General features: G+C 35.9%; 1 protein-coding gene across 1 annotated transcript in view; it reads left to right on the forward strand.

Moving 5' to 3' along the window:
- Dnah3 (dynein heavy chain 3, axonemal) overlaps positions 1–24,599 on the forward strand; it is a 457,577-nt gene that overhangs the window by 151,814 nt on the left and 281,164 nt on the right. Inside the window, exons 19-26 of the mRNA XM_067756774.1 lie at positions 8,046–8,163; positions 8,444–8,591; positions 15,349–15,506; positions 15,561–15,627; positions 15,711–16,331; positions 17,196–17,465; positions 17,538–17,642; positions 17,716–17,886. Coding sequence (XP_067612875.1) covers positions 8,046–8,163; positions 8,444–8,591; positions 15,349–15,506; positions 15,561–15,627; positions 15,711–16,331; positions 17,196–17,465; positions 17,538–17,642; positions 17,716–17,886 — 1,658 coding nt within the window. The remainder of the gene's footprint in view (positions 1–8,045; positions 8,164–8,443; positions 8,592–15,348; positions 15,507–15,560; positions 15,628–15,710; positions 16,332–17,195; positions 17,466–17,537; positions 17,643–17,715; positions 17,887–24,599) is intronic.

Consider the following 24,599-nt stretch of genomic DNA (forward strand, 5'->3'; position numbering starts at 1 on the left):
AAAATGTTATATGTATACATAACAAGTAAGGAAGGTTAAGTTCGGGTGTAACCGAACATTACATACTCAGTTGAGAGCTATGGTGACAACATAAGGGAAAATAACCATGTAGGAAAATGAACCGAGAGAACCCTGGAATGTGTATCAAATGAAAGGCATTAAAGAGTATTTTATCAGGGATTGGGCCATAGTTCTATAGGTGGACGCCATTTAGGGATATAGCCATAAAGGTGGATCAGGGTTGACTCTAGAATGCGTTTGTACGATATGGGTATCAAATGAAAGGTGTTAATGAGTATTTTAAAAGGGAGTAATCCTTAGTTCCATAGGTGGACGCCGTTTCGAAATATCGCCACAAAAGTGGACCAGGGGTGACCCTAGAATGTGTTTGTACGATATGGGTATCAAATTAAAGGTATTAATGAGGGTTTTAAAAGGGAGTGGTGGTTGTTGTGTAGGTGGTCGCCTTTTCGAGATATCGCAATAAAGGTGAACCAGGGGTGACTCTAGAATGCGTTTGTACGATATGGGTATCAAATGAAAGGTGTTAATGAGTATTTAAAAGGAGTAATCCTTAGTTCCATAGGTGGACGCCGTTTCGAGATATCGCCATAAAGGTGGACCAGGGGTGACCCTAGAATTTGTTTGTACAATATGGGCATCAAACGAAAGGTATTAATGAGTATTTTAAAAGGGAGTTGGACCTTAGTTCTATAGGTGGACGCCTTTTCGAGGTATCGCAATAAAGGGGTGGACCAGGGGTGACTCTAGACTTTGTTTGTACGATATGGGTATCAAATGAAAGGTGTTAATGAGTATTTTTAAAAGGGAGTGGGCCTTCGTTCTATAGGTGTTCGCCTTTTCGAGATATCGCCATAAAGGTGGACCAGGGGTGACTTTGGCGGCCACCGTGGTGTGATGGTAGCGTGCTCCGCCTTTCACACCGTATGCCCTGATTTCAACTCCCGGGCAAAGCAACATCAAAATTTTAGAAATAAGATTTTTCAATTAGAAGAAAATTTTTCTAAGCGGGGTCGCCCCTCGGCAGTGTCTGGCAAGCGCTCCGATTGTATTTCTGCCATGAAAAGCTCTCAGTGAAAACTCATCTGCCTTGCAGATGCCGTTCGGAGTCGCATAAAACATGTAGGTCCCGTCCGGCCAATTTGTAGGGAAAAATCAAGAGGAGCACGACGCAAATTGGGAGAGAAGCTCGGCCTTAGATCTCTTCGGAGGTTATCGCGCCTTACATTTATTTTTTATTTTAGGGGTGACTTTAGAATATGTTTGTACGATATGGGTATCAAATGAAAGGTGTTAATGAGTATTTTAAAAGGGTGTGGGGCTTAGTTCTATAGGTGGACGCCTTTTCGAGATATCGCCATAAAGGTGGACCAGGGATGACTCTAGACTTTGTTTGTACGATATGGGTATCAAACGGAAGGTGTTAATGAGTATTTTTAAAAGGGCGTGGGCCTTCGTTCTATAGGTGTTCGCCTTTTCGAGATGTCGCCATAAAGGTGGATCAGGGGTGACTCTAGAATGAGTTTGTACGATATGAGTATCAAATTAAAGGCATTAATGAGGGTTTTAAAAGGAAGTGGTGTGAAAGCGTTTTCCAGATATCGACCAAAATGTGGGCCAGGGTGACCCAGAACATCATCTGTTGGATACCGCTAATTTATTTATATATGTAATACCTGCCAAGATTTTAAGGGTTTCTTATTTCGCCCTGCAGAACTTTTCATTTTCTTCTACTTAATATGGTAGGTGTCACAACCATTTTATAAAGTTTTTTCTAAAGTTACATTTCGCGTCAATAAAACAATCCAATTGCCTTACCATGTTTCATCCCTTTTTTCGTATTTGGTATAGAATTATGGCATTTTTTCATTTTTCGTAATTTTCCATATCGAAAAAGTGGGCGTGGTCATAGTCGGATTTCGTTCATTTTTCATACCAAGATAAAGTGAGTTCAAGTAAGCACGCGAACTAAGTTCATTAAAGATATGTCGATTTTTGCTCAAGTTATCGTGTTAAAGGCCATGCGGAAGGACAGACGGACGACTGTGTATAAAAACTGGGCGTGGCATCAACCGATTTCGCCCATTTTCACAGAAAACAGTTAACCTAATAAAATCTATGCCCCTACCAAATTTCAAAAGGATTGGTTAATTTTTGTTCGACTTATGGCGTTAAAAGTATCCCAGACAAATCAAATTAAAAAGGGCGGAGCCACGCCCATTTTGAAATTTTCTGTTATTTTTGTATTTTGTTGCACCATATCATTAGTGGAGTTGAATGTAGACATAATTTTTTATATACTGTAAAGATATTAAATTTTTTGTTTTTTTTAAATTGAGCGTGGTCCTTCTCCGATTTTGCTAATTTTTATTAAGCGTACATATAGTAATAGGAGTAACGTTTTTGCCAAATTTCATCATGATATCTTCAACGACTGCCAAATTACAGCTTGCAAAACTTTTAAATTACCTTCTTTTAAAAGTGGGCGGTGTCACGCCCATTGTCCAAAATTTTACTAATATTCTATTCTGCGTCATAAGTTCAACTCACTTACCAAGTTTCGTCGCTTTAGCTGTCTTTTGTAATGAATTATCGCACTTTTTCGGTTTTTCGAAATTTTCGATATCGAAAAAGTGGGCGTGGTTATAGTCCGATATCGTTCATTTTAAATAGCGATCTGAGATGAATGCTCAGGAACCTACATACCAAATTTCATCAAGATACCTCAAAATTTACTCAAGTTATCGTGTTAAGGGACGGACGGACGGACGGACGGACATGGCTCTATCAAATTTTTTTTCGATCCTGATTATTTTGATATATGGAAGTCTATATCTATCTCGATTCCTTTATATATGTACAACCAACCGTTATCCAATCAAACTTAATATACTCTGTGAGCTCTGCTCAACTGAGTATAAAAAGTGGGCGTTTATATGGGGTATACACTATATATATCACCGGTCTCTGATTTCAGACAACAGTATATGCTATATATGTATGTACGTAAGCATATGGTGAAATTTGAAGCTTCTGATAAATTGTGGAAGATATGAAAAAATCCTCTTTTTCTGCAAAATCGGTTATACGTAGGATATATGCTATAGTGGTCCGATCCGGCCGGTTCCGACAAATGTCTAATAGGACACCGAAATACATCCGCTCACCAAATGTTATCAAGATATCTCAAAAATTGAGGGACTAGTTTGAATACAAACAAACAGACGGACAGACGGATATGGCTAAATGAACTCAGCTCTTCATCCTGATTATTTCGGTATACTTAATGGTGGGTCTATCTATTTCTCTTTAAGGACTCGTGACGAGGTTAATATACCATTTCATTTTCATGAAAGGTATGAAAATAGTCACATTTTTCTGATAAGTTATTAGTCTTTCAGTCCAGCGGAAATAGGGGGTGTATTCAGATTTTTGTCCGTCACTGTATAGTTACTATATTACATACACGCATATATCTAGTTTTAAACTTCTTTTCACTAAGTACATGCATAGTTTTTCCTCCTTTTTGCTAAATGAAAACATGTTACGTAGTCTGAATTGAAGTGCAAGTGTAGACAGTATACCCACTTGAGTGTATTTCTGCCATGAAAATCTTCTCAGTGAAAACACATCTGCCTTGCAACAAAACAATGTAGGTCCCGTCGCGCAGATTTGTAGGAAAAGATAAAAGGAGTACGACGCTAATTGGAAGATAAGCTCGGCCTAAAATCTCTATGGAGGTTATCGCGCCTTACATTTTTTTTTACCTTATCGAAAATGTATCGAAGATTTATCGGTAGTTTATCGAAAAGTTATCAATGTATTATCGGTTTTTTACACGCCTGCATAACGTTAACAACAAAATTGTTTAAATTTTATTGATATCAAAAAAATCCAGATCTTGCTATGTTGCAGATGGCGGGTGGAACGATTGTAGAATGGCTTAGGATAAACTTGGAGGGTTATATATAATAGGGAAAATGGACTAAATGATCCCCTACTTGTGCTTCAAAGGGGTCACAATAGAGCCGGAGGGTTGACGCAAGGTTGCAAAATTGTCGGAACGCAGCATGCACGGGTCGGTTCTGCTGTTTACTGTGTCGATCCAGAAATAAGTAGGCCCAGTGTCTTTCATGCGTAAATTGTAGCCGCGAAGAAAGCAGTAGGAATTATGTAGTTAGCGGGCTTAAGATGCAGTCGCGTCAATATATGTATATATTGAAAGTCAAGCGGCGGTCAAGGCAATAATCCCACACATTACTCAATCATGTCGTGCCGTAGAACGCAAAAAAAAAGCATTAACAAATTCGCTCCGGCCAGGCCATACATCAGTTCTGGGTTCCAGGCCATAAAGTGATAAATGGTAAGGAAAAGGCCGAAGAGTTTTCAAAGGAGAAATCAGCTATGTAGCTTATTTCCCACTACTTTCGTGCCACCGAACCCATATCAGATTGAGTCTGGCGACAAATATAAGTGCTTGCTGCAGCTGCTCCGAGAGCGTTGGTAATCCGGTTGACTTCTATATTGTCACGGATATTATAGCATCACTAAGTTATCCCATCACTAAGGCGATGCTAAGGCCATGCCAAGCAGTATTTACGTTAATAATCAAATCAAGTATACACATATATAAGGCAGCCCAGAGAGATGTCACACACAGATGCATTTACTTATACGCCTATGTGCGCGCGAGAGACTGTAAACTACAAACATTCACATCAATAATTCAATCTTTATGTATCTACATAAAGGAATAAATAATTGCGTCTACACATATGTACCATGTACGAATACGAGCAGCGGAGAGTCAATGCGCAAACACATGCATATATCTGAGAAGTTTGAGAGCTACTGGACTAGTAGATTCTGGAAGCGCCTAAAAGATGTATAAAATTGTGCAATTTTAGTTATAGCTGAGAAGTTTGAGAGCTCATGGACAATGCTAGTACATTCTGGAAAAATGCGAACGAGGACACCAAAGGGTATAAAAGGCAACAGATGTAGAGGCGCTGCAATTCAGTTTGAGTTGAGCAATCAATCAGTTATTGATTAAGCACGCGATCTGGCGGCCAATAGTAGAATTTAATTTGAGTTATCAATCAGTTTGGTTATTAAGCCAGCGAGTAGCAAAGTATAAGTGTTTTTGTGAAGTACTTTAATAAAGGCCATTTTTCCATTATTCAATATTGGAGTTATTTATTCAACAGTTTAGTGATTCGAACTTAGCAGAGGATTGCAAATAAGAGGATTTGCAAGTAAAATCGTTACAATATTTATTTAAAGAGTTTTCATTGACTGGGAAGGCTGTCAAGAGTTTATCGGCTGAGTTGAATATCAGGCTATCCTGGCTGCGAATTAAATAAGGCGATATCCCAGGCCTCTTTTGAAAAGCGTCCTATTTCAGAATTTATTTTAAAAGCACTAATCTAAGAATTCGGTTGAACGCCCCGTCGCAATTTTTTTTTTTTTTTAATGCCTTACGTAACGTCAAAATATATTAAATATATGCTCGGATAGGGCATTTTTGAATAAAATGCAGAGGTAGGGAGTTCATCAAACAAAGTTTCGGTTGGCCTACGCTTTTATTGCCAGAGAAGCTGGGGTCCAACTACGACCGTGCTTACATAATTATATGGAAATCTGTAAGCATTTCATTGAACATTAACACGAAGGAAATAAAGCTTATGAGTCCGAAGTCTTTAGCGTCGTGAGATCTTCGCGTCTTCTATGAATATTATTTAACTTCTTTCAACCAGCATAAGAACTATTATAGTCAGGGAAATAATTGTTCATCGTTTATTCGAATAGCATGGATTGAAATCGACCACTTGGTGTTCGATTTGAACATAGCATGCAATCGATTAACTGTCATTATTTCAATACTGACGGTTTCATAAATTCAATTCTTGGTCAATAAAAAATTAAATATGAAATTTTCATATGCTCAACTTCTTTTAAAAAAGAATAAAATTAATTGGTTGCTCTAAATGAGTTTCCGGAATCATACCTTGGTATGGAATATATTTTCTAGTTCCTTAAGATTTCAAAGAAGCAAAGTGCAATACAAATGAGCTGCATATGGAGTTAGTGTACTCCCAAAGTCCATACGAAAACAACTCGTTTAAAGTTTCATAACCCAAACTTTTCGAAATGAGGTCTTTATTGACTGGCCAGTTTAACCAAAATTTTTCGAAGCTGTCACTAATCGAGTGTACACCACCTACCTGAGTTTGCAGTCTATGAGCGAACGACATTTCATATTTCATCATCATCAATACCCAGTGTTAACTTCACTAAAAGTTCGAAATCGATGAGAATTCAACGGTGGTAAGAAGCTCAAGGCTTGGCAGCCACCCGCCATTGTTCTACCAAACGTTAAGCCTTCTCTCTTCCACAAAAAAATTTTTTTCACTCGATACAAATTAGAGGTGTTTTGTTTTAGTAACTTGGTGAATTGGGCGATGTAAAGTCCGTGTTAAGCTGACATCGTAAACGCCTGTTTTTTTAAATAACTTTTGAACAGTTAGAAAGAGTTAAATTTCGCAATTAGTTTCTTATAACTGGCAGTGATGCGCATCCGTTGATACCACTTCCGATCATATCCGACCAATTTTCGACTTGAACAATAAATGGCCTAAACAGACTTAAACGAGTAGAAAATATAGTACCGCGCCGGACGCCGCCGCCGCCGAGCCAATATTTTTAACATTCGGCGGCGGCGTGCGAAAAACGACCAAAATCGGCGGCGGCGGCGGCGTTTATCGGCGCCGTATATCTCTAATACAAATACATAAATTAGAACGAATATATAATGAAAAAGCACTCTTCTATTTCGTTTGTGGTACCGCTACTCCAGATCATTTCGTTATTGTAACACTGTTTAACACTGTTTTTGAAATTTTCAGCACGGCGGTTGCGTAGCTTCTGTTATGGTCCATGTCAGTTAGTTGAAGTAGCTTTCTAACAATTTTTTTATCCCTTTAGCTTTTCTACTTTTAAACCACTTCTACATAAGTGCCTTTTTAGCGACGACTTGTTCAGGTGCATCGAACGCACAACTTTGCTTCGTTTATCCCGAAACGTAGGCATGAAGAAAAAGTATTTAAGCGAAATCTTTGATAATCACATCAGCATTGCTTCATGATTGACTAGTGCAGGCGGTCGTCTATCTCTGTACCTGTTTGTTCGTATGCCAATGCAATGCGATAACGTCACTGCTATATGAATATTTACGTATGTACATATGTTTGCTTATTATTTGAACTCAATGCAGGCAAACATACTGCTCGCCGGCAAAACGCAAGCCGTCTGATATCTCTTCCTTTCTACGCAACTTGATTTATTTAAATTGTAAAAGCCAATACCCACATAGCATGTGGAAGATTGATTAAAGTATAAATCACCACAATGAGACATTTTCGACTCCTTTGGGCGACTAAAAACTGTTTAATCAATTCTGCGATCAAAAGAAGACTCGAAATCTACTCCCTCTTATGAGTGAAATATGATTTATGAAAAAGCAACAACAAAATGTAAAGCGATCACAAATTGATCACAGGGGATCGAAAGATGATTGAGTAAACAATTTTTGTCTGCTTTACATTTTGTTGCTGCTTTTTCAATAAATCATATTTCACTCATAAGAGGGAGTCGATTTCGAGTCTTCTTTTGATCGCAAAAGCTTTAAAACACACTTAAAAATTATTCCCACAAGACTCATAAATGATGGTAAATATGACTCGAAAAATATTATATACTGATTAGAAATATGGGTTAAAAGAGGCTCACCAAGCGGAGTCTTTTCCGATCCGAAAATGAGCGCTTATATGCTTATTTTGATCATGCTGGAGACTCGAAAAAGACTCTAATATGATTAATAATTTCAAAAAATGCTGGGTGGGTAGCTATTAAACTATTTTATGCTCTTATAAAACACCTTTTCTCTATATTACAACTGGGTATATAAAGTGTAGCAATACACCTCTATATCCACAATAATGCAATGACATTCCTCTATTCAACAGGTGATCACATTCATCTTAATTCACGTACTTTCATTTTACCCGGCGAATTGGAAGAAGTATTGGATCTAAGCGCAGCACGTCTAAACGTAGTGCGCGAAAACTTAGAAATGGCATTGCGGTATGTATTTGAAGCCTCTCAAAAAAGTGTATGCTAGTTTCCTCTCGAAGTTAAGTGCGAACAAAAACAAATGAAATACAAAATCAAACTAAGTTAATTAAACGTTTCCACAAATGCGTATCTGTTTGAAAAATTCTTGTACTTGCAAACCATTTCATTATCGAGTTTGTACCTATTCATCTTTTATTAATGTGTTTGTGTTTGTATTGCATTGCATTGCGCGCTAATAATTTCAATCATGTTTTACTGCTGCTTGCTAATATTTTTCTTACATCCGTAGTGAACGACGCAAAAAGTTTGAAGAATTTATTTTGTATGAAAAACGTCGTATGGACGGATTTCGAGTTAAGGAAACGCGGGAAGTTATGACACTTGAAGAATTGAAGGAACGTGTTGATACAGTCGATGAACTATATGAATTGATTGAGGTGAGTATATATGTATAAATGTATGTAATCGAATGATTTTTAGAGGTAGCTGATAAAAGTTGCAAATAATTGAGTGTATAACTTAATGCAGACTTGCACAATCACGAAATATTTACGCGACACGTAATCAAAGTTGAAATTCAAATACGACAAAATTTCGACAATATATGTTCCCGACATCAAAAAAATCCCCACTAGTTATGCGTATTATTTCAAAAAAATGGATTTCATTTCCAGTTCTCCGTATAACAATAGCTGAATGGAATATCTCGTCTGCCGCTTCTTGGGCGCTCTATCCCAGAATATTTTTAAATAACGCCCTATATGAGATATTGTTTCAAAAACACCGTCTCAGAACTCAGTTGAAGAACGCATTGTCTGACAATTTGTGTCAAAACTGTCCTATTTGAGCTTCAGTTCAATATATTTTGACTTCAGCTTGATTACATATGAAAAAAATTCCAAAATAGGGTGTTCATTAACCGAATCCAGCGATAGGGCGTTTCTGAAACATATTCTATTAATGGTATTTTTTATCGATTGGTAATAGAAAATATATCGACGTCATCAAAAAGTTGTCGCTTTTTATTATAAGCTTTTATTTAGTTTCACTTTTGTTGTATGTAATGGAATCTTGCAAGTTAAATTCGATACACTTGCCGGTGTCCGATTGAGCTGAAATTTTGCAGACGTGTATAACTCCGATGACAATGCAATATTACTTTGCGAGAATTCGATAAATTAATCGATAACACAGTTATCGGTAAAGATTTGTGTTTACTTTGCCATAACAGCCTAAGTCCCATACAAACCCGCCAGTCCCTAACCGTGGATTTTGAGACAGACGTGGTAAATCACGCGTGTCACGTTATTTTTTATTATTGTTCACGCTTGCGAAAAGCGGAGACACAACCCTCTGTTGTATTTCTGTGTATAACCAACATAGCTGAATTTTTAAGGCTGTTTAACTCTGTAATCTTTCCTGTAATTTATTTTGCTTTTGGAAAAATTCCCTTTTTGAAAAAAGCTGCCTGAAAAATATTGGCATAACAGCTTAAGTAAAATCAAGAATGTAAAATCTTGGAAAATGTGAGCAGATGTGGCAATTTCGCGCTTCCGTTTAACGAAATATTGACAATCTATTGATCATCGCTAGGAAATTAGCGACATTCCATCAACTTAGCATCACTTTAGCAATACTACTATTATTATTTGGCCGCTCAAACACACCCATATTAATTGTGCATTAAATCTAAAATATATAACTCAAAAATGACTCCGGTTGTTATGTCCGCAGCACTTATTTGGCGCAAATACACCATAATGATTTACACGGCCAAAGCCATAATAATTTACACGGGTCATCAATTCTTTCTCTGATTCAAAAGCTGAACTACCAGCGCTACCGTCATCAGCTCAGTGTCATCATTGCCAGTAGCGCCAATAACACCAAACTCGTGCCTGACACACAAAAGTCGTTTCACTCAATAGCGCAAGTGAAATGTACTACGCACTCACTACTAAGTAGCGTCAAAAATTCGTTTGGAGTCATTTCGTCAGTGAGCTACCATTGAGCTGGCACCGCATTGGTGCTGGCGCCATGCAATTTACATCACTAAAATTGCGCGAATGCCCAGGCTCATGACTTTGTTAATCCAGATGGTGAAAACGAAGACTCAAAGGAATGCAACCTTGCAAACAACAGCCGTCATTTACAAAGTGTAACAATTCTGTGATACAACGAACGCTAACGCGGTTAGGCTGTTTTTTCGGTAAGTGTTGCATACTTTTCTGCGCACTTGATTTTGTTTTACAGATTTTTGGCGATGGAATTTTAGCTAAGCGAAGTTGGAATATTAGCCGTTTTTTTATACACGCGTATACGTTTACGTTTGCGCGTGAAAAAACGCCTATCCTCGCTTAGATAATGCTTAGGAGACCCATCTAGCGGCAGTGGTTAAATAACTAGCTACAGGGCGTACCGAAAAGCGGAGACACGACCCTCTGTTGTATGCCTGTGTATAACATATAGCTAAATCACTTGCGATGAATTCTGGACACCCATAGAATTAGTGTAGAGGGTGAAACAAAAACACATATTTCAGTTACATCTGAGTATAATGCGTATTGATATTTAGTAGTACACATTTTATGCGCAGCAATTTCAGAAGTGTATTTAAAGTTTGACGCTTAGCAGTCCATATAAAGTATAAGCGTATAGACGTTTACGTGTAAAAAAAAACACGGCTAGTATTTTAAAACAGATTTAACCCACATAGCAGAGATCAGGAATGAGTAGTTGTAAACTGAACGCGACATAGGAAAAGTCGCAATAAAATATGATTTTAACTTAGTTAACACTGTTTGACACAATTTTATATGTGCTCTCTGTCAAAAATGCTTCAACTAACTTAGTCACATTTTATTTCGATTATGAATATGCGCCAATATATTCGGATCATGATATACAAAATCGTGTACTCATACTCAGTCAGGGTTATTCAAACGTAGCGATTCGTATCAGTAATTTGGTTGAGAGTCTTTTTCATTCTGACACCGCGTTAGCGTTGAACGCGAAAGATCTGACAACCGAAGATGCTGATATCCGAAGTGAAGCTACTTTTGACAAACACATACGATATGTTTTCTCGAAAATCTGTATATGCATATGTATGTATGTGTGTATTTAACGTTTTGTTGTTGCAAGAACACGTGAACATGTGTATGCACATATATACAAATTAATTGAATGAGTTGAACAAAGCATAGGGCGCATTCCAAAAGCAACACTGCTGGCGAAGTTAATTAGTGATAACTTCTTGGAACGCAGAGTTGCAACTTTACGGCAAATTAGTGACCATAAAAATTTTCCGCTCCATTCACTCAACGTTTTTATCGATGGGTTGTTGACAGTTGGCTCAACGTATCGTTTGAAAAGCACAGTTTCTTTCACTCAGCTGATAACTGATTAGCTGAGCAAGCAGTTGCGCTTTGAAATTCACCCTTCGAAGCAAACTTTTGCTTCGTATTTCAATTAAAATTTCATACGAAAACAAACCAAACACGAGAATAGTTCGTGAGAGACCGTTGTAGCTTGTATCCATATGCATCATAGCTTATATTTACACAATAATTTTTGTATGTAAAAGAATAGATCAGACTATCTGCGCTTGGTTGTTTTCTACGTACTTATACTCAAATTGCTGCGGATAAATTAGAGTATCAAAAAAGTTACCTGATGCCGATCTCTGCCACAGAGAAAATTTGTTGGTTATGAATGTGGATTTTTTCTGATTTATTATTAGTATTTATGACCCAATGCAAGGTGAGCACGTGCTGAGGGCTGAATGATATGAGGGTGTATACAAATTTCATATCGTTAACGTTGCGCCTCAGGGTACCAGGGCGAACCCTGTTGTACTGAAGCCCTTATCCCTTTACAATGGACCTCTGGGGGGATGGACCGTTTTTGTCATATACTCGTGGGAACAAAATGAACAATAAAATTAAAGAAAAAAAAACTTTTTAAAATTAAGCTTTTATTATTGGTTAATAAAATTAACTAAAAAGTAAAAAATAAAATTAAAGAAAAAAAACTTTTTTAAAAATAAGCTTTTATTATTGGTTAATAAAATTAACTAAAAAGTAAACAATAAATTGACTCTAAAGAAATATAGCACTATTCATTGTAACCTTTCATGATAATTAGGCTTCTTCGTCTGCGACAAAAAAATTCTATATTGTACATAATTATATATTTTTAACATTACAACTTTACACCTAATTTATTAAATCTTACAGTTTATATCACAGTCCAAATTGTTCTCATAAAAAACGTGTTAAATTTTGATGGTATAATTAAGAACATTTGGGATCTCCTTTTCTTGCTATCGCAATGTAACACGATTTATTAGAACAATTAGGATTGTGATATAAACTGTAAGATTTAATAATTTAGGTGTAAAGTTTTAATGTTAAAAATATATAATTATGTACAATATAGAATTTTTTTGTCGCAGACGAAAAAGCCTAATTACCGTTAAAGGTTACAATGAACTTATAAAGTGCTATATTTCTTTAGAGTCAATTTATTGTTAAGTTGTAAGTTAATTTTATTAACCAATAATAAAAGCTTATTTTTAAAAAAGGTTTTTTATTTCTTTAATTTTATTCATTATGTCATCGGTATGTCATGAAATAGATACCACTAAAAGCTCACTTTATAATCCATGACACATCTGTATCATGGCTATAACAAACGTATGAGAAAATAATAAGAAACATATGATTCGGTGGTAAAAAGTTGAAAACTTAGCAATCAAACTCGCTACCGATAATAATCCGCTATGAAACAATAACTGGTCGGTATCGGTTGTTACCGATAAGCAGCCGCCGAAATAATTTTTGACTGGCATAGTTTCCTCTTTTGTGGCATAACTTCAATACCTGGGAGAGCTTCAATTTATTTTAAAAACAATTCGTTTTCTGAACGTACGCCTGTATTTTTACATCTCGAATTTCACGGGCACTTGATACTAACGCTTTTTTTACTGTCTTGTCTTGAAATTAGCATTCTCGGGTATCTTTTTGTTGAGAGTGTATGATGTTTGTGTTTTGACCTGTCTGGATTGTATCTCATCAGGAAAGCGTAAGATCCTCTGGATTGTGGTTTGTCGAGATTTCAAGCTGCACACAGATAGTATTTTGCAGCCAAGATCTTCTGTAATGAAATTTCTTAAGATATTAACAATTCGGCTTAGTTTGCATAAATAGGAACGTGGTTTGTCATCATTCCCATTCGATTGCATCTGTAACATGGGTTATTTTAGTTCCCATAAAAAAAATTTTATTAAATAAATTAAAATGTAATGAGCGATAACCTCCGAAGAGATTTTAGTCCAAGCTTCTTTCCAATTTGAGTCGTCCTGCTCTTTATTTTTCCTACAAATTGGCCTGACGTGACCTACTTGTTTTATGCCGACTCCGAACAGCACCTGTAATGAAGATGAGTTTTCACTGAGAGCTTTTCATGACAGAAATACACTCGGAGTGCGTGCGAAACACTGCCGACGGGCGACCCCGCTTAGAAAAATTTTCTTCTAATTGAAAAAACTTGTTTCTAAAATTTTAATGTTGCTTTGGCCCGGGCGTGAACCCAGGATCTTCGGTGTGGATGGCGGAGCGCGCTACCATCATACCACGGCGGCCGCGTTTACCCATTAGTTCCAGTAATGCAGTATTTTGTTTTTTTTTTTTAGCTAAATCAATTACAATTTTTTTATTTAATAATTTTTTTTGTTTTTCCTACTACATCAGCTTACAACATTATTAGCCCTGTCCCAGACAGAATTTTTTGAAAATTTTGATCAAAAAATATTTAAATATCATACCCCAAGATGATTGAAAATGTTCAAATTTAAAAGTATTTTCTGTTCGAAAATAACTGTATCGTCGGGAGAAAAATGTACCTTAAATGTGATATTCTTGAATAATCGTTTATGATTCCTATTTCGAAACGCTTTTTATTCATATTTGATATCATTGTAAAATTGAGCTTTAATTGTTTTAGAGTAATATTTGACTGATTTTCACAGTCGTTTTCTGATCATATTTGTGAACATATTTCAATCGTTTTGGTTGAGATTTTTTAATCATTTTTGAATGCGATTATGATGCATAATAATCTTATTTCATCAGGGGAGTAAAGCATGCGGAAGTGAGCTATTTGAACAGCAGGTCGCCCTCAAACAAACTTGAGCGATATACACCTGCGACTACAACATCCAACATCAGCTATGATCGTCAATATCTAAAATACGATACGGTACGGGAATTTGAAGCCGTATCCAGGTATATCAAGATTGTTTCACTTATCTGGGGTTCAAATAGCTCACAACCTTTGTATTGCCCAACTATTATGTATTTTCGGGGAAGCCGAAAGTGGAGAAATGGTTGGGGAAATCTTCGGTCACGAGCAGCATTTACATTATTTCTTGTTTTGAAGAATATATATAATAAATATTTTATATATTTTTTCTGAGCTTAGTGATTGAAAAAATATGTGTATGTGAAAAAAATTAGATTTTCATTGAAAAGTAGAATTTTAACAAATTCGTTATTCAGTCAACAAATATATTCATAAAAGAATCAGGAAGCTGAATTAAAAAGGATTATAAATTTTTGATCACCTAAAGTAAGCACATTTGATTCAAATATAATTCCAAAATGTGATCGAAAACCATATTCAGTTTTTGATCATCAAATGTAAGCATATTTTATTATTCCTTTTGTTGTTTTTTAAGAAATATAAAAATTTAATCCTCAAAGGACTTCAAAAATTATTTAAAAAAGTGATCGAAAAATGATTTCAGTTTTTGATCATCAAAATTATTCATATTTGATTATTTCTTTTGTTCAATTGTATGACAACTCATTAATTAGGCAGAAAGAGTAATCAAATTGTATTGATATGCAGGTAAATTCAAAATTTAATCATCTATATGCTGAGTGGGCGTTAATCCACTCCTGAGAGGTTTTTCCAATAATATTAGGAACTTCCCATATGAAAAACTTCTTATGTGACGGGGCTCTGAGAATGTTATACATATCTCGTGGTGATGGTAACCACATCTACAATAAACACATCCTTACTAGGGTGACTTTGGATATATTGGACAGTTTTTCTACTATATTATTCGACCTAATTTAATTTCCGGTTATTTTGAATATTTGTTTAAATCCCTAAATATTTTTTTAGAATATGAGTCGAGAAGCGCGTGCCATCAACGTCGAAGAGCAATTGCTACAAATTGATATATCACCATTTCCTGCACTCGCGGAAATTATCGAAAAAATGGAACCAATTGAAAAACTTTGGAAGACAGCATACGAATTTGAAAAGGATTATCAAATATGGTAAGTTTTCGCTTAACCGGAAAAATTTAAGATAATGTTATTCATATCTCTTAGGATGTTCGGTAACTTCCAATGCTTAGACGCCGATGCTATACGTGACGAGGTCGAGAATATGCATCGGGTAAGCTGAAACAATGAAATAATATACTGCAACTCCCCCTCTTACCTAATATATGTATGTATCTCACTTTCATTTCAAACTAGATCGTCTACAAGCTTTCACGCCAGTTGGCCAACAATCCAGCAGCACGTCGTGCAGCCGACCAAATACGAATGAAAGTTGAAAAATTCCGCGCCTATCTACCAGTACTAGATGCTATCTGTCGTCAAGGTCTCACAGAACGTCATTGGAATTTAATATCTGAACAATTGGGTACCGAATGTAATCCCTCACTCTATCCCACACTCAAAGATATGATCGATGCTAATATAATGAGTATTTTACAACAATTGGAAGAAATTTCAAATGCGGCAGGCAAAGAATATGAATTAAATACAATTTTAGACTCTATGCAGAATGATTGGAAAGATGTTAAATTTGAGGTGTTGCCATATCGTGATTCAGATACGTATATATTATCGGCTTTGGATGATATACAAACACAATTGGATGATCACATAATGCGTACACAAGCGATGAAACGTTCACCGTTTATTGTGGCCCTCGGTTCGAAAGCCGACGATTGGGAAGCTAAGCTGTTGCTTATACAAAATATTATCGATGCTTGGACGCAGGTGCAGGTCACATGGATGTATTTGGAGCCGATTTTTAGTTCTGAGGATATAATGCGGCAGATGCCAACTGAAGGGCGTAATTTTAAGTCGGTATGTAAAGTGAGAAAGTGTAAAGGGAATTTTCTAATACAACATTTATAATTCTCATGCTGATATCCAAAATCACTCTCCAGTTATCCTCCAACCTGGTAGAAATGTATAGCTCTCAATTTGATATTCAACAAAATTCTCCAAGCTTTAAGCAATTTCTAGTTCGCAAGCTGATGCTCAACATAATTCTCCCATCTTTGAGATATTTCTCGCTAGCAAGTTGATACTCAACATAATTCCCCGAACATTCTACAACCTTTGAGAAATGTATAGTTCTCAAGTTTATATCCTACGTTATTCTACAGATATTATCCAACCTTTGAGAAATGTATAGTTCTCAAGTTGATATCCTACATTATTCTACAGATATTCTCCAACCTTTGAGATGCTCATAAATTTCAAGATGGTATTCTGCATAATTCTCCAGTCCTTGAGAAAGTTCTAGCTCACAAGTTGATATTCAACATAGTTCTCCGAATGTCGAAAAAAGTTTTCCCCAACTTATAGGAAACTTATAGTTGATAACCAAAATCACTCTCCAGTATTATCCAACCTTTGAGAAACTCATAGGTCTCAAGTTGATATTCAAAATACGTAGTTCTCTATCCTTTGAAAAAGTTCCAGTTCAGAGGTTGATACTCAACCTGAATCTACAGGTATTCTCTAACCTTTGAGAAATTATTAGCTCTCAAGTTGATATCAAACATCATTCTCCAGTTTTTTTTTCAACCTTTGAGAAATCTATATCGTTGAAAAACAACGTTTGAGAAGTATATTAGTTCCCAACTTAAGGTCTTGTGTAACTCAAACCTTAATGTTTTTGAGGATTTCATTTCCATTAACTTCAACTTAATTCTCTCTCAGGTTGACAAAACATGGCGCAAGATAATGAAGCACACTGTCGAAGATTTGAATGTAATAGTGGCCACAGAGTATCCAGATATGCTTGAGGTACTCGTAAAAGCAGTGGAAGACTTAGAAACAGTACAAAAGGGTTTGAATACATATCTAGAACAAAAACGTCTATTCTTTGCGCGCTTCTTCTTTTTATCTAACGACGAACTACTGGAAATACTTTCTGAGACCAAGGATCCGCTGCGAGTGCAGCCACATTTACGAAAGTGTTTCGAAGGTGTAAGTGTTGAGAGCAAGAAAAACAAGCCTGAAGAAAGGTGTAGTTATATATTTCCCTTCATTCTATCTCAGATTGCACGTCTCACATTTGATGAACAAATGGAAATAACCGAAATGATATCGGATGAGGATGAGCAAGTGACCTTGGTGCGCAAAATAAATCCAGCATTGGCGAATGTAAGTTAAAATTTTTTTTGGGGAAAATCAAGCTCACATTATAAAACGAGTTTTTTTTTATTGTTTCCTAAAGGGTTTAGTCGAAATCTGGCTCAAGGAAGTGGAAACCGTTATGTTGAATAGCGTACTGCAACAGATGAAATTAGCATGGGAAAATTACTTCGAGGTAGAGCGAATAGTATGGGTCACATCTTGGCCTGGACAAGTTGTACAAAGTATTTCCTGTATGGCGTGGACGTATGAGGTAAATTTTGTCGGAAGTTTCAATGCCAAAAGTTTTTAATATTATTTCATTTCATTTTTATTTCCCTTCCAGTTCATTTTATTACATTTTTGTTTCATTTCCATTTATTTTTCATTTCATTTTCATTTCATCATTTCATATTTATTTAATTTTCAATTCATATTAATTTCATATTCGTTTAACTTTCATTTTATTTCATTTCATTTTTATTTCATTTTAATTTAATTTGATATCAATTTCATTTGATTTTCGTTTCATTTCATTTCATTTCCATCTCATTTTTAGTTCATTTTTATTTTTATTTCTTTTTAATTTTGTTTTCATTTAATTTTTCTTTCATTACATTTTAATTTTATTTTCATTTCATTCTCACTTTATTTTCATTTCATTTTTATTTTCATTTCGTTTTCATTTCATTTTTATTTCGTTTTCATTTCATTTTCAGTTCATTTTCATTATATTTTGATTTCATTTCCATCTAATTTTCATTTCATTTCGTATTTATTTAATTTTCATTTCATGTTCATTTCATTCCGCTTCATTTTCATTTTACTTCATATTTCATTTCAATTTTATTTCATTTTAATTTTATTTCATATCCATTTCATTTTATTTTCATTTGATTTTCTTTTCATTTAATTTCATCTTCCTCAGTTGAGCAGAGCTCACAGAATATAATAAATTTAATTGCATAACGGTTGATTGTACAGGTATAAAGAAATCGAGATAGATATAGACTTCCATATATCAAAATCATCAGTATCGAAAAAAAATTTGATTGAGACATGTCCGTCCGTCCGTCCGTTAACACGATAACTTGAGTAAATTTTGAGGTATCTTGATGAAATTTGGTATGCTTAGATTCTAGGATGATAACGGTTTTCTGTGAAAAAGGGCGGAATCGGTTGAAGCCACGCCCAGTTTTTATACACAGTCGACGGCCTGTCCTTCCGCTCGGCTGTTAACACGATAACTTAAGCAAAAATCGATATATCTTTACTAAACTCAGTTCACGTACTTATATGAATTCAATTTGTATTGGTATAAAAAATGGCCGAAATCCGACTATGACCACGCCCACTTTTTCCATATCGAAAATTACGAAAAATGAAAAAAATGCCATAATTCTATACCAAATACGAAAAAAGGGATGAAACATTGTAATTGGATTAGTTCATTGACGCAGAATATAACTTTAGAAAAAAACTTTGCAAAATGGGTGTGGCACCCACCATATTAAGTAGAAGAAAATGAAAAAGTTTTGCAGGGCGAAATCAAAAGCCCTTGGAAGCTTTGCAGGAATACTGTTTGTAATATTACATATATAAAAAAATTAGCGGTACCCGAAAGATGATGTTCTAGGCCACCCTGGTCCACATTTCGGTCGATATCTCGAAAGTGCCTTCACATGTACAACTACCACCACTCTCTTTTAAAACCTTCATTAATACCTTTAGCTTGATATCCATATCGTAAAAACACATTATAGTCACCCCTGGTCCACCTTTATGTCGATATCTCGAAAAGGTGTTCACCTAGAGAACTGAGGCCCACTCCCTTTTAAAATACTCATTAACACCTTTCATTTGATACCCATATCGTAAAAACACATTCTAGAGTCACCCCTGGTCCACCTTTATGACATCTCGAAAAGGCGCCCACCTATAGAACTAAGGCCCACTCCCTTTTAAAATACTCATTAACACCTTTCATTTGATACCCATATCGTAAAAACACATTCTAGAGTCACCCCTGGTCCACCTTTATGACATCTCGAAAAGGCGCCCACCTATAGAACTAAGGCCCACTCCCTTTTAAAATACTCATTAACACCTTTCATTTGATACCCATATCGTACAAACAAATTCTAGAGTTCACCTATAGAACTAAGGCCCACGCCCTTTTAAAATACTCATTAACACCTTCCAGTTAATACCCATATCGTACAAACACATTCTAGAGTCACCCCTGGTCAACTTTTATGGCGACCTCTCGAAAAGGCGTCCACCTATAGAACTAAGGTCCACGCCCTTTAAAATACTCATTAACATCTTTCATTTGATACCCATATCATACAAACACATTCTAGAGTCACCCCTGGTCAACTTTTATGGCGATATCTCGAAAAGGCGTCCACCTATAGAACTAAGGTACACGCCCTTTTAAAATACTCATTAACATCTTTCATTTGATACCCATATCGTACAAACTAATTCTAGAGTCACCCCTGGTCCACCTTTATGGCGATTCTCGAAAAGGCGCCCACCTATAGAACTAAGGCCCACGCCCTTTTAAAATACTCATTAACACCTTTCATTTGATACCCATATCGTACAAACAAATTCTAGAGTCACCCCTGGTCCACCTTTATGGCGATATCTCGACAAGGCGTCCACCTATAGAACTAAGGCCGACGCCCTTTTAAAATACACATTAACACCTTTCAGTTGATACCCATATCGTACAAACACATTCTAGAGTCACCCCTGGTCCACTTTTATGGCGACATCTCGAAAAGGCGTCCACCTATAGAACTAAGGTCCACGCCATTTAAAATACTCATTAACATCTTTCATTTGATACCCATATCGTACAAACACACTCTAGAGTCACCCCTGGTCCACTTTTATGGCGACATCTCGAAAAGGCGTCCACCTATAGAACTAAGCCCACGCCCTTTTAAAATACTCATTAACACCTTTCATTTGATACCCATATCGTTCAAACAAATTCTAGAGTCACCCCTGGTCCACCTTTATGGCGATATCTCGACAAGGCGTCCACCTATAGAACTAAGGCCCACGCTCTTTTAAAATACGCATTAACACCTTTCAGTTGATACCCATATCGTACAAACACATTCTAGAGTCACCCCTGGTCCACTTTTATGGCGATATCTCGAAAAGGCGTCCACCTATAGAACTAAGCTCTGCGCCCTTTTAAAATACTCATTAACATCTTTCATTTGATACCCGTATCGTACAAACATATTCTAGAGTCACCCCTGGCCCACCTTTATGGCGATATCTCGAAAAGGCGCCCACCTACAGAACTAAGGCCCACACCCTTTTAAAATACTCATTAACACCTTTCATTTGATACCCATATCGTACAATCAAATTCTAGAGTCACCCCTGGTCCACCTTTATGGCGATATCTCGACAAGGCGTCCACCTATAGAACTAAGGCCCACGCCCTTTTAAAATACGCATTAACACCTTTCAGTTGATACCCATATCGTACAAACACATTCTAGAGTCACCCCTGGTCCACTTTTATGGCGACATCTCGAAAAGGCGTCCACCTATATAACTAAGGCCCACGCTCTTTTAAAATACTCATTAACACCTTTCAGTTGATACCCATATCGTACAAACAAATTCTAGAGTCACCCCTGGTACACCTTTATGGCGCTATCTCGAAAACGCTTCCACCTATAGAACTAAGCCCACGCCCTTTTCAAATACTCATTAACACCTTTCATTTGATATCCATATCGTACAAACAAATTCTAGAGTCACCCCTGGTACACCTTTATGGCGTTATCTCGAAAAGGCGTCCACCTATAGAACTAAGCCCACGCCCTTTTAAAATATTCATTAACACCTTTAATTTGATACCCATATCGTACAAACAAATTCCAGAGTTAGCCCTGGTCTACGTTTATAGAAATATGGCCCACTCTCTCTTAAAATACTCTTTAATACTTTCCATTTGAGACACATGTCATACAAACACATTCCAGGGTTACCCTAGGTTCATTTTCCTACATGGTGATTTTCCCTTATTTTGTCTCCATAGCTCTCAGCTGATTATGTAATGTTCGGTTATACCCTAACTTAGCCTTCCTTACTTGTTTTCAATTCATTTTTATTTCGTTTTAATTTTATTTTCACTTAATTTTTCTTTCATTGCATTTTAATTTATTTTCATATCGGTTTCATTTTATTTTCTTTTGTTTTTCATTTAATTTTCATTTCGTTTTCATCTCATTTCTGTTTCGTTATCATTTCGTTTTCAGTTCTTTTTCAATTAATATTAGTTTCATTTCCGTTTCTTTTGCATTTTACTTCATTTTTGCCATTTAATTTTCATTTCACTTTTATTTCTTTTTAATTTAATTTCATGTTCATTTTATTTTCTTTTCATTTCATTTCATTTTCATCTAATTTTTAGTTCATTTTTATTTCATTTTAATTTTATTTTCATTTAATTTTTCTTTAATCGCATTTTAGTTTCATTTTCACTTTATTTTTATTTCAGTTTCATATCATTTTCCTTTCCTTTCCATTTTGTTTTCATTTCATTTTCACTTCATTATACTCAGTTGAGCTGAGCTTACAGAGTATACTAACTTTGATTGGATAGCGGTTGGTTGTACAAGTATAAAGGAATCGAGATAAATATAGACTTCCATATACCAAATTCATCAGTATCGAAAAAAATTTGATTGAGCCATGTCCGTCCGTCCGTCCGTTAACACGATAACTTTAGTAAATTTTGGGGTATCTTGATGAAATTTGGTACGTAGGTTCCTGGTCACTCATCTCAGATCGCTATTTAAAATGAACGATATCGTATTATAACCACGTCCACTTTTTCGATATCGAAAATTTCGAAAAACCGAAAAAGTACGATAATTCATTACCAAAGACGGATAAAGCGATGAATCTTGGTAGTTGACTTGAAATTATGACGCAAAATAGAAAATTAGTAAAATTTTGGACAATGGGCTTCGCACCGCCCACTTTTAAAAGAAGGTAATTTAAAAGTTTTGTCATCTGTAATTTGACAGTCGTTGAAGATATCACGGTGAAATTTGGCAGGAACGTTACTCCTATTACTATATGTATGCTTTATAAAAATTAGCAAAATCGGAGAACGACCACGCCCACTTAAAAAAATTTTTTTTAAAGTAAAAGTTTAACAAAAAAATGTTATATCTTTACAGTATATAAGTATATTATGTCAACATTCGACTCCAGTAATGAAATGGTGCAATAAAATACAAAAATAAAAGAAAATTTAAAAATGGGCGTGGCTCCGCCCCTTTTCATTTAAATTGTCTAGGATACTTTTAATGCCATAAGTGGAACAAAAATTTAGCAAACCTTGTGAAATTTGGTAGGGGCCTAGATTCTAGGACGATAACTGTTTTCTGTGAAAAAGGGCGAAATCGGTTGAAGTCACGACCAGTTTTTATACACAGTCAACCGTCTGTCCTTCCGCTCGGCCGTTAACACTATGACTTGAGCAAAAATCGATATATCTTTACTAAACTCAGTTCACGTACTTATCTGAACTCACTTTGTATTGGTGTAAAAAATGGCGGACTACGACCACTTTTTCGGTATCGAAAGTTACGAAAAATAAAAAAATGCCATAATTCTATACCAAATACGAAAAAAGGGATGAAACATGGTAATTGGATTGGTTTATTGAGGAAAAATATAACTTTAGAAAAAACTTTGCAAAATGGGTGTGACACATACCATATTAAGTAGAAGAAAATGAAAACATTCTGCAGGGCGAAATCAAAAGCCCTTGGAATCTTGGCAGGAATACTGTTCGTGGTATTACATATAGTTACATTACGATCCCACCTACTTTTATAACACATATACATATTACTTATTGAGAAGCACTCTCACACTCTACATTCATTTATTGAAGACTTCTCTCACACAAATCATCTATTTATTGAGAATCCTCTCACTTTCACATATTACACATAAATTCGGTTGCATCAGTTTCCGCTTAAGCGATGTTAATCGGAAACTACATACTTATATACATACAACGGATACGACATACACCTGTTCATACATACACTCCTAGCTTTACTCACAAGAAATGTATCATAATTCTAAGAAAGCTTTAGATTAAGAAGAGTGTGATATTGAATTCAGTTAATAAAGTTCTTTGTTACATGAAGACGTTTAACCTTGTTTTTATATATAAATAAATTAGCGGTACCCGACAGATGATGTTCTGGGTCACCCTGGTCCACATTTTGGTCAATATCTCGAAAACGCCGTCACATATACAACTACCGCCACTCCCTTTTAAAATACTTATTAACACCTTTCAGTTGATTACCCATATCTTACAAACAAATTCTAGAGTCACCCTGGTCCACTTTTATGGCGATATCTCGAAAAGGCGTCCACCTATAGAACTAAGCCCACGCCATTTTACAATACTCATTAACACCCTTCATTTGATACCCATATCGTACAAACAAAATCTAGATTCAGCCCTGGTCCACCTTTATGGCGATATCCTTAAATGACGTCCACCAATAGAACTATGGCCTACTCCCTCTTAAAATACTCTTTAATACCTTCCATTTGATACACATGTCATACAAACACATTCAAGGTTTACCCTATGTTCATTTTCCTACATGGTGATTTTCCCTTATTTTGCCTCCATAGCTCTCAGCTGAGTATGTAATGTTCGGTTACACCCGAACTTAGCCTTCCTTACTTGTTTTCATTTCATTTCTCTTCATTGACATTTCATTCTCATCTGATCTTTGGATTACCTTAGTCTTTTACAAAAGACATATCCTGCCACGAATATTACCAGCTTTTCCCCATGCTTAACTGCCGATGAACATACTCCCTTAAATAATTACTAGTACCCTCCTATATCGAACAATTAATTACAAATCCATCAAGGTAGTCAGTTCCACTCACTAAACTCCATAC

The sequence above is a fragment of the Eurosta solidaginis genome, chromosome 5 (assembly GCF_040869045.1).
Source record: "Eurosta solidaginis isolate ZX-2024a chromosome 5, ASM4086904v1, whole genome shotgun sequence".
Classification (NCBI taxonomy): domain Eukaryota; kingdom Metazoa; phylum Arthropoda; class Insecta; order Diptera; family Tephritidae; genus Eurosta; species Eurosta solidaginis.